Source organism: Patiria miniata, unplaced genomic scaffold (assembly GCF_015706575.1).
Source record: "Patiria miniata isolate m_02_andy unplaced genomic scaffold, ASM1570657v1 HiC_scaffold_25, whole genome shotgun sequence".
Taxonomy (NCBI): domain Eukaryota; kingdom Metazoa; phylum Echinodermata; class Asteroidea; order Valvatida; family Asterinidae; genus Patiria; species Patiria miniata.
In genome coordinates this window covers 13,866,509-13,878,665 of record NW_024037064.1, presented here as the reverse complement: position 1 = coordinate 13,878,665, position 12,157 = coordinate 13,866,509, and the positions used below count along the sequence as shown (strand labels likewise).

General features: G+C 42.6%; 1 protein-coding gene across 1 annotated transcript; it reads left to right on the top strand.

Annotated features, from left to right (window-relative positions):
• Positions 1-1,006: 1,006 nt before the first annotated feature.
• LOC119733100 lies at positions 1,007-3,757 on the top strand. The gene has a single exon (XM_038206680.1). It carries the CDS (start codon positions 1,007-1,009, stop codon positions 3,755-3,757), a length of 2,751 nt encoding a protein of 916 aa, XP_038062608.1.
• Positions 3,758-12,157: the final 8,400 nt, after the last annotated feature.

Below are 12,157 nucleotides of genomic sequence, written 5' to 3'. Positions count from 1 at the left end.
CCCTACCCACCCCCCAAGCCAACGGATGACAAAGTGAACACTCATGCTCACACAAAACCAGAGAGTGGTTCTGCTGGTGCCGGAAGAGCACCGCCACCAAGGAACAGTACAGCAACAGCAACACCTCAAAAGCGGCCCGGAACTTTCGAGACAGTCTGTTTTCGTTGCCGCCAACTGGGGCACCGGGTGGCTGAGTGCCCATTCCCGCCCACCCCAAGACAGGACAACAGGCCTTGGAAACACGGACCAGACACGAAACCCACCAAACCGCCAGAAACAACAACTCAACCAACCGGGGCAAAGGTCAACCTTGTGATGTCACAGACATCGAGTGACTGTCCGGAGCCACTGGACACTGGTCCGTACATTATGGTTTGCGTCAACGGACATGATGCTGCAGCATTAATGGACACAGGATCGACGATCTCCCTCGTCGAACAAAGCGCATGTGAATCCCTTGGACTGTCTGTGACCCCGGAGACATCTGCCCGACCCCTGATTATGGTAAACGGGACTGAGTTCTGCTCCACTGGAACTGTGGAGGCGACGGTCGAGGTAGCTGGAGCTAGTCTCGTTGTTCGCCTGCATCAGACGAAAACTTTGCCGACCCCCCTGTTGCTAGGCAAGGACTTCGCTACACGGGCAAAACTGGTGATGGATTTCAGCGAGAATTCCTATTGGATTGGAATTCACACGGATGGGCCGCGCATCAAGTGGCCATTGCTTGGGTTACGTGAGACGTCATGTGACCCCCTGAGATCGATCCTGTGATTTCTACCCCTGACCCCCCCCCCCCTTGGAAGGTGAATTACATCTTCTAGCTGACCCCATATTCACGACTGTCGACAACTGTCACCTGGAGGACTTACTAAGTGAGTTCTCGGATGTGCTGACAACCAAAGCCGGCCGGACAAACATCAGTAAGCACCGCATCGACACCGGCGATTCCCTACCAGTCCGTGGGCCCATTTACCGTCTTTCCCCAGAGCGTCGACAGTCATTGAAAATGCAGTTGGAGGAACTGTTGGAGGACAGAAGAATTGAGCCTTCGCATTCCCCGTGGGCATCACCAGTTGTTATGGTACCCAAGAAGAAGAAAGGTGATTATCGGCTATGCGTCGATTATCGCAAGCTGAATCGATTAACAAAGATCGATGTCTACCCGATGCCAACGATCGATGCGATCCTCGAGTCTTTGCATGGTGCAACTGTCTTCACATCGCTTGATCTCAAGAGCGGCTACCATCAAATGGCAATGGCCCCAGAAGATGTGGAGAAAACGGCATTCATATGCGAGGAAGGGCTCTACCAGTTTAAAGTCCTACCATTTGGGGTTGTCAACGGCCCAGCTAGTTTCCAGAGATTAATGGAGACGGTCCTTCGAGACTTCATCGGGAAAACATGCTATGTTTATCTTGACGACATAGTGTGTTACTCTTCGTCGGTGAGCCAACACTTTGTTGATCTTCAACAAATTCTCCAGAAACTCCGTGAAGCGGGCCTAACAGTCAACAGAGACAAGTGCAGTTTTGGATGCAGTACGATGCGCTACCTGGGCCACATTGTTGGACCACATGGTCTGCAGATGGATCCAGAGAAAGTGCAGGCTATTTTTGACTACCCTATGCCGACATCTGTGAAGCAGCCTGAGCAGTTTTTGGGAATGGTAACTTGGTATGCCAAGTTTATTCCACGCCTGGCTGACATCACAGAACCCCTAAATCAACTTTGTCACAAGAACGCCAAGTGGGACTGGACGGACAAGTGTACCGCCGCCATCACAACCCTGAAGACGATATTGACTTCAGAGCCCATACTCACCTACCCTGACCTTACCCGTCCATTCCTGGTACACACTGATGCCAGCGGCACTGGATTGGGCGCGGTCTTGCTTCAAGAGGATGACGGAAACATGCGCACCATTGCCTTTGCAAGTCGTGCACTCAACGGCCCTGAACGCAATTACAGCACAACAGAACGCGAGTGCCTTGCAGTTGTGTGGGCGTTGGAGAAGTGGCGTGTCTACTTGGAGGGCCAACGCTGCACGGTAGTCACCGATCACCAGTCTCTTACTTGGTTGTTCCGGAAGGCCCAGCTAACTGGTCGACTTGCCCGATGGGTGTTGCGGCTGCAGGAATTTTGCTTTGATGTGACATACCGACCAGGTTCTCTCCATGTGTTACCAGACGGTTTGTCCAGGGCTCATGACACAATTGTTGGAGCTGTTTGGGAAGACCTGGCAGAGGAGTTCCCGTTCACTGGTGATGATATACAACCTGCTACGCCACCTGTGGGTGCTGATGTCAATCCTGGGGCCCAGACCGATGGAGCACGGGATGATGATACATGTGCAGCAACTGTCTGCAAGAGGCCAGATACTGATCCGGTGGATTGGGTGCAGTGCGACTTATGCCAGAGCTGGTATCACCTAAAGTGTGTCAATCTTAGCCGTAGACGAGCAGAGGCGATGCCTGTGTACACCTGCACCAAGTGCAAGAAGACACGCTGGAGGAACCGGATGGACCTTCAGTGGCGGACAGTTGGAGATGGTGAGGCCAACAACCAGTCTCTTCCTTTTCCCGGCTGGCAACAGCTCAAGACAGACCAGTCACGCGACCCAACCCTGATCAAAATGAAGGCAGACAAGTCAGGTGCATACAGGGTGAAGGATGATGTCCTCTACCGTTACACCGGGACAAAATGGAAAATTGTTGTTCCAAAGACGTTACAGCGGGATGTTCTTCACGATTGTCATGCCAAACCGACAGCAGGCCATCTTGGGCGTACCAAGACCCTCAACCGCCTGGATGACCTTTGTTTGTGGTGGACTGGGATCTCCAAAGATGTGCGCAACTTTGTGAGAGCCTGTAAAACATGTAGGGAGATGAAGCCGGTGTTCAGGAAACCACCGGGTCTGATGCTATCGTCACACTCTCAACAGCCATGGGAAGTCTTGGGTGTAGACCTGATGGGCCCTTTTCCACGTAGCTATGGTGGGCATGAGTATCTGCTCGTTGCAGTAGACCATTTTTCAAAATGGACTGAGGTGTTTCCCATGCGGAAGGCGACGGGTAAGGCTGTGGCGTCCCTGATGGTTCGACAGCTCTTTTGCCGTTATGGAGCCCCTAAGAAACTTTTGTCTGATAATGGTTCCCAGTTTATTTCCAGGGCAATGGCAGCGGTGTGCGACGAGTGGGGTGTAGAGCAGATCTTTATATCTCCATATCACCCACAGACCAACTGGGTTGAACGAGTGAACCGTAACATCAAGGGGATGATGCGTTCGTACCTCACTGATGATCATCGACTGTGGGACATTCACGTCTCAGAATTTGCATTTGCGCTTAATTCTGTTGTCCACTCCACGACTGGCATGGCCCCCTGTGTTGTCATGTTTGGTCGTCAGCTGCAGAGTCCACTACACAACAAATGGCATCTCACCGATACGTCAGAGAGGCAGGATGCAGATACTGTGAGGCAGGAGGTGACCCGGAACATGCAGAAATCTTACCAGAAGCGCAAACACCACTATGATAAACGACGTCGTTCTGCCAAGCACGCGGTTGGAGATCAGGTTATGCTGAAAACCCATCCGCAGTCCAGCGCAGAGAAGCACTTTTCTGCCAAGCTAGCTCCAAAGTGGTGTGGCCCATTGACAGTCTTGGAGCAGCTCACTCCAGTGAACTATAAACTTGCTCCAGTGTCTTCACCTGGAACGGAAGTGATCGCTCACATCGACCAACTTAAGCCTTGCTAGTCTTGCATGTGGCTGACTGTTCTTATTAGTTAGGCTCCTTTGCTACAGTCATAGCTGGTCTGGACTGTAGTGCTAGGGCCAGTTAGATTTTGTACTCCACTTGTTTGTTCACATGTACATGCATTCCAGTTTGTTAGGTTGGCATAGACGGACTAACGGACGGAAAGAAGAAAAAAGTAATTAACTTTGCTGTGCATTTTTTATTTTCAGAACAAAGCAACTGTTCATGTTCATATTGTTTATTTCATCAAACAGAAGAAAAAGAAGTCTTGAAAAGAAATTTTCTTTTTGTTTAGGGAAGGAGAACAACCCTACATGTACGTTTACATGTTATTCACTTTGAATAATGGTGAATCTTCGGACTGCTACTTTAATTGTGTTTTCATTGGCCTTGACAGTTGTTGCGGATACTGATCACATTTGTTTCCTTTTCGCAGGAAAGAAGGACTCTTGTGTTATTTTTAAACTCACCATTGATTATCTGTAATCGAAACAAAATTTTATGGAAGATTGTAAATCATTGTCAGCTAACAATGTATATTTTACTTATGGCCAATTTCAGAGGACACGACCTCCCTGAAGAACAAGAAACAAACACATGACTTTTCTTAGAGGGGGGGAGTATAACGGGCTTGACACGACTGCAGTAGATGACGACATGACATGGAGACTCACACAAACGACTTGACTCGATACTACCACTCATGACGTCATAAGGGATACCGACAAAGCATGCTGGGATAATCAAATATGGCCGATCAACAATGTGATTTCCAATTATCGTAATCTCGGAATAAATCAAGCAGAACTGTTAATCCTGAATCAATCATCTTCTCTTGTGGAGTTATCTGAACCTAATTGTGTGTAACAGACCGTTACACAGTTAGAGGCTTGACGTTGTACAGGACTATGTGCGAAAATTAATAATCACGGTATTTGTCCTCTTCATCTGGATACTTATTTTGACTGTCACTATCGCCCTGCTGTCTATAAGCCATCGTATTTAGGCTATAGTTAGGCTATGCCTATCAAGTATCATCATAAGGTTGCAAAGACATACGGTAAGCATGGTAAGCCGGGCTGTAGGCTAGACTTAGACCCGTGAACGTGGCGTTGGAAACAACGCCATGCGCTTCCCTCGGGTAAATACAAGCAAAAGCATCTTTTGATCCGCTACATATAACCATGTATAATTTTGCCCATACATGCCATAGGTGAATCACTTACTTGTTAGGCTTCCTGTGAGTTCACGCGAGTGTTGGATCTGTAATTGCCAAGATATTTGATGTAAAGTACGGCACAACTTTGCCACAACGAATGTTTTCCAAAATGATCAGAAAATCATAGACAGGCATGTCACTCTGGTACCCCGAGTTCCGCATGCGCAAAACGGTAGGAGTATCACCAGTGAGAATCCGACTAACCGTCTTACATGGCAGGATGACCGTAATTACCATGTAAAATTTTGCTAAATCCACTTCGAAAGTCTGCCAAATCACCCAGTATATATTGCTGTTCCATTGTGCAAGGGTTTGTTTCAGGGATCTTTTTAAAAAAAAAGGTTTTTCAAACCAAATGTGCAATATTTCTCTAATCTTTTTCATAAGTCTGCTGAAAAAAAATGTTCTGCTGATTTTCTGTACAACTCATTTGTGGCTATGTATACAACCTTTGCATTCAACGTATGGCTCAGCCACAGAGTTGTCTCCAGTGCGGGTCTTAGACTAAGGCTAACTGTTAATACAACGTAAGCAGTTGATGTTTATAGTTGGCACTCCATGGCTTTCTTTTACTTTGCGTAAAGATATTTTGCTAGGCACTGAACATGCGCAGGACTGTTTTGGGGACAAAGGCCTAGGCCTAGAATGCAGAAATATTTACAATTAAACATGAAAAATAGAAGTCTTAGAAAAGTGAAACTTTTTTCCCGTCACTAGTTAGAAGGTATCTACACGTCAAAGAGGGCACTGTACTATCCAGCAGGCCTAATATCGTTTATAGAAAGAAATGCCTGGGCCTGCGGAGTTTACTACCTTATTTGCAGTGGATGTAACATTATTATATCCTACTCTATTTTCCATGTAAGGTTGCGTTTGAAGCCCTAACATTATGATTAGGCGAGCCTATAGGTGAGCATTCATCAGCTTTATTTTATGGTACATGCTACTGTGGGTTAACAAAGGATGACTGCGTTGTTTTATTTCAGAATGGACAAGGATAAGAGCATCCTCTTCACTACCCCCAGTGTACTGGCAGTGTCAATAATCACACTTCTTATTCTGCTGATAATTGAAAAAGTCTTCAATATGCACATGGTGATCAACTAAACACGACGTAATTTTCCCTTTTGAAAGCCCTGCCTTTTTTATACCATGATGTTGGATGAACCCACTGAGCCGATGCAGTGTCACATCTGGTTAATCCCTTAAGGCAAATAGTAACACTAGGAGGCCAGTCCACGCTCTTTGAATTTCCATTAAAATATACTCACACATGCTTGAACGTAAATCGTGTACCGCAGCGACCACACATTATTACAGTCCTACAAATGCAACAAGGTATGTTGGGCTTTAGTATTTTTCTAAACCTTGATCTACCAAGAAGGTCTACTACTAGGTCGTTTCTTGCAAAATGGCAGACCCCTCCGCAACTACTTGATATGACTTTTCCCATATTTTTGACAGCGAAAAAAAATCAATGTTGTGCATGAATACATGCAGCGTTTGGTTATATCACCGTCTTTGTTTGTTCATGTGGATGTTTATTTTAACCATTGTGATCATCCTTGAACTAACAGTTCATAAACTTAGGCTTTAATTTTTTATCTAGGCCTACATGAGAGATTCTGACTTAGGCTAGGCCTAGCCCTGGGCTTTGCTTAAGCCTACATCAGGTTCAAGCTCAGCTTAGCCTTAGGCTTAGTCGTTGATTTCATGGTGAGTAAAGCTTTCGCATTAGGAATAGTTCATGGCATATCCAGGCTAGCAGCCTACTACTAGGCAGTGGATATTTGACCTATAACCATTTTAAAAAATTCTTTTCAGTATTGTACCAGCAAAACCATGGCAACATGCAGTGACTTTTTGGGGTAACCTTTTGTACCATGAGGAATATGGTTACGTGCTTAATATCATTTTGACTTTGTACTCATGAATTTAGGCGCGCGAACAAGGTGTTGCATGGTTTTAATATGCGCCATCTTGCCTATTGGGCAAATTTACACCATTGTGTACGCATACCGCATAGATTATAGTCAATCAAAACTTTTGGGCTTCCAGGTCATCATGTGTTCATTTCAAAATGCGCTTTCCAGCAAGACACATTTTTTCCCCTGTTTTTTTTATCCGCTAAATGACTACGTATGAATGTGAACATTGTGGGACTTGGTAACGGAATCTGCATTCTACAATTTTCCATCATATGAAAAAAGAAGATGGAAACTTTGCTCACACAGAAGTTAGAGCATACAACACGTTTTAGACTTTAGTGCAGTAAAAACAATTCAAATTGTGGCATTATTTACTTCAAAACAAGAAATGTTCTCTGATTTTGATGGTTGCTGTGATTGGCCTTGGTGATAACTAAGAAAAGAGGAAAAATTGTTCGATAAATTTCTGCGATTATCAGACACTGTTTTAATTTTTGTTTTTGCTGCATGGCACTTTTGCTCAAATATTATTGCTTTATTAAAACCTTTTCTCTTTATTTCTTTTTGTTATACAGAATTATGGCCCCTTACAAGAAACAGAGGATTTCTTCACAGCAGGAAGCGAAGAAATGGTGTACACTGTCAAAAGATCCAGATGGTTTTGTTAAAAGATTTGTGAGTACATATGTAGGTAAGATATCCCAACTGCTAAGTACATGTATTGCAAATATGCAGAAACAAATTTCGGCTGGTGGGAACTTACTCAATTCCTACAAAAGAGTGTCCAAAGTATTCCCAATACCGTAATTATAATTGAATGCTTGACCTTTACAGCCTCTTAAGACTCACTCCAAATCTCTCTTAAATCTGTTATGACTATGTTGTCTTTTTGAGAAAGTTTTCATTAATTCAGATGCCTTGTTAATTGTGCCCCTCTAGTTTGATATCTTCAAGTGTGATCTCTCAATTAGGTTGAAGGAAACTCACTTTAAAATTGAAAATGAGGCCTCAAACTCGGCTGGTCAGTTGAAATACAAGCTGCTTGCTAGGGTATAGTAATACTGCCCCAATTCTGCATAACAAATGTTAATGTTATACAAGTTGCTCAAAGATCCGTCTATTTCTAATCAAAATAATTACGATGTTTACAATTCCTAGGCCTTGGGATCTATACCACTAATGCAATAGAAAAGGGGTGAGTTCCTAATGGAATATCGGGGCCATTTGGCAGCGTCTAGTTCTGTAGATGATGATGATGAAGACAACGTTTTCAAGTTCCATTTCAAACACCAGAATGTTGACTACAGGTGATTTACGTTTTGTTTTATTACTTTATTTTAATTTAGCATACCTCATTTTAAACATTTCCAACCAAGATGAAATGTTTCTGAAATATGATACGTAAAGTATAGGGGCCTACTGTGTTTGGTTGAGAATTTTGATGTCTTATTTAATATCTGAAATTCCATGCATACTTACATTACAGAAAGTTGGTCAAGCGTGTAGTGGATTTAAAATGCATATCATGAAAGCTGCATCACAGCATCATGTTCTGTAGGGCTAAAAATGTAACTTCACACTGTTTCTGTCTATATATAGACAGAAACAGTGTGAGGTTACATTTTATAAACATAGTTTTGCTTCAAAAATCAATGATGGTGTGACTTGAATGCATTATCTTACGCAATTATATACAAGCAATTTAATTTGTTTGAGGATGCGAGCATGCAACCACAGTGCAAGAGAACATTTTTGAATAGCAGCAGAAAAAGAAGACATTAGAACTATATGCAGCAGGCATGTGAAATCAATGGGAATTTTCATACAGGTTTATATAATTTGTTTGTTTCTGTTTGTATAATTTGTTTCTCGCCAAGTTCATCGTGCCATTGCCAGAGCTAAAGCTATCCCCAGAAATCTAGCTCTCACGGGAAAGGCCCCTGATGCCATGGCCAAACCCATGATTCCCTTGGTCACCACGTTTCACCCCAATCTCCCTCCCCTTCGCAAAATCACTAATGACAATCATCATATCCTCCATACTTCAGATTGCCTTGCCCGCGCCATCCCCAACGGCCCCACATTGGCTTACAGGCGTCCTCGAAATCTACGGGACTTGATTGTTCGAGCTGAAGTCCCATCCTTAGATGCATCCCCTCCCACCCAGCATGGTACTTTCAAGTTCAGTTCCAGATGTGTTGTCTGCCAGATTCATATCCAGGAGTCTGACTCCTTTTCTGGCCACTCTTCTGTCACTACCCACAGAACCATTGGTAACATCACTTGTAACACCCCTAATGTCATATATCTCATTTCTTGCAGGGTCTGTGGAGTGCAGTATGTAGGTGAGACTAAGAATACGCTCAAGAAGCGTTTCTATGCCCACCGGTCAACGGTCAACACCAAGAAACTAGACACCCCTGTTGGTCATCACTTCAACCTGCCTAACCACTCCATTTCTGATATGATTTTGCAGGGCATTGAATCTCTTGGCCATCGCAAGGACTCAGTTCGCCTCAGCAGAGAGAAAGTGTGGATGAATCGTCTTCGAACTATTCAACCACATGGTCTCAACATCCAACTTGGAAATGATTAATCTTTTTCTTCCTCCATTGTCTTCTGTTACAGACAGTACACCTGGTCTTCATTGTTTGTGTTTACCCATCTTCCCCCATCTTTCATCCCTTTCCACCTCCATACTGTTCCCCCCCCCCCCGCATAATCCCCCTTCACTCCCACACTCTTTTGTCCGTTCCCACTCCCTGTGACCTTTGATCCTTCCCCTTTCTGGTCCCTCCCCTGTTCATACCAGACCCCTTGTGGTTTGCCATCTCGCTTTGTTTCTTTGTTCTCTCATCCACCCTCCCCTGCATCTTTCCACACCTTTCCCACCTAATCCTCCTTTTGTGTTTCTTCTTTCATCCCTGCATGTTTGTGTGCACCCCCTTGTTAATGTATGTGCCTCTGTCATTTCTGTTTTAGCCTCTGAAAGAGAACTTGCTAAGTTCGCAACGTCGAGCCACATTAATTTTTAGGTTTATATTAAAGACAAATGACTCAAATATATACCATCTGTAATGCAATATGCTACAGGTTGGCAAAATTTCCTGTGGTGATGTTTCCCTTTCATTAACACGCATGTAATTAATATTGTTATGTTTCAAATGTTGACATGATTTATAAATCATCTGTATTAATTTACTCATTTTCTGTTGAAGATAAATGCTGAGCCAAATATTCTGGATGCCTTGTTGGGTGGATGATTCAGGCCGAGTTGAGCCTCATGGACAATCTCGAAGATACTGATGAAAATGCACAGAGGGGACTTGAAAAGGGGTTGGCTGAAAAGTTGGCAAACTTAGCAGGTTGGCTGAATTATGATTTTGACCAAGCCGAGCCTCATAAGAAATGTATTCTTTTATTCATTTTGTTAAAGTTGCTGAACCGAATCTCCTTGGTGCCTTGTGGGCAGGAAATTGTCAGCAAAGTCACACTAAAGTCCTTCTTAAAAGAGTCAAGGGTCCAAGTTTAACCTTATGAGAGGTTTAATTATTTTATCCTCTTTGAAGATGCTTATCTAAATCTGCTGGCTGCCTTGTAGGGTGTAAATTTTGAGCAAGTTAATTTGTAGTCTTGCTTTGTGAGAAATGTACTTTATTTCCTCTTGTTGTTGAAGCTGCTAAACCAAATGTCCGGGACACCTCGCAGGAGATACATTTCGATTCAATTGCAATTTAGACCATGTTCTTGTGTTCTCTTTGCTTTTCCTTTTTGACACTGATACCCTGCCTATTTTTGTTATGATTAAAGGGAATGTACAACATTTGCTTTTGCTGCAATTTTTAGAAATAAATGGATTTGGAGGATTATTTTGTTATAGCAATATTGTTACACTGAAATGGACATGTTTCACATTTTTGTGTAGTTGCTAGAAAACATATCAAATCAAACATAGAAATTTAAACATATTTTTGTAGTCTGCCTCCCTGACCCACTTAACATAAAACAGCATTTTTTTGGAAATTGTAAGATCAGAGAATCAGTCTAGCATGCTCGTTCCTCTTCACAGGTGTATCAATTGCACACACAAAATGCAGACGAACTAAAGATAAAAAAATAGGAACACTTTTTGAAGAAAAAAACACGATTTGTCTGTCTCCAGGAGCCACAACTTTACAGGATGTTTTAGACTGTCATTCCCTAACAATCCAGCATAATATTTTGTGATAATTTGATCATTTTGTTTTTTGATGTTTGCAAATGTTGTAAAGTAAAGCCTTATAGTATTTTTTTCAATTTAGTTTAGTGAGCCAAGTACTAAAACAATGAGACAATTGCACACACAAAATGCAGACGAACTAAAAATAAAAAAAATAGGAACACTTTTTGAAGAAAAAAACACAATTTGTCTGTCTCCAGGAGCCACAACTTTACAGGATGCTTTAGACTGTCATTCCCTAACAATCCAGCATAATATTTTGTGATAATTTGATCATTTTGTTTTTTTGATGTTTGCAAATGTTGTAAAGTAAAGCCTTATAGTATTTTTTCAATTTAGTTTAGTGAGCCAAGTACTAAAAACAATGAGACAATATATTTGAGCCAATATCAAAGAAGCATAGTGAGAAATGATTTATAGGATAAGTAAGGACAAGCCTGATGAGATGTGATAGAGCCAGTTGACACTACAGCTTTGTGGTGATTATTTTATTTTTGGTTCATTTTCTTTTCATTTATAATTTTTTATTTATATCGTATACATTTTGTTTAAGATCTGTTTAATTTTTGTGTAGACATTTCGAGCATGGGTAGGTAGGCCTTAGGGCTACAGCGTTTAAGTACCCTTTTGTTTACCCTGGCCGGTCTGGAATGTTATATTGTCCTTGGTTTCTGTTCCTCTATCTCCTCTCCCCTGTCAAACTGTCCACCCTCCCTTCCCTCCCCCCTCGACCCATTCCTTCTCGCATCCTTCAGTCTTGTCTGGTAATACTTTTTCAATTTCCAATTTTGTTTACTTTTTGATATATCTTTGCTTTGTCATTGTACTTTTGTTCATTTGTTGGCCAAATAAATAATAATAATAATAATGCCCTGCAAGATTGTGTGGAGATTAAGGCCAAGTTCAGCCTGAAACATGGACTTTATTTTATTTATATTTGTATTTATTTATTTATTTTATTTACATGCCTCGTTTATTTACATGCATGAGATAAATTAGCAATGTCACACTGTAGCTTTGTAAGATTGTGTAA

Excerpts from the sequence above, each read along its gene's own strand:
- LOC119733100 (XM_038206680.1), top strand. The coding sequence starts at position 1,007 with ATGCAGTTGGAGGAACTGTTGGAGGACAGAAGAATTGAGCCTTCGCAT.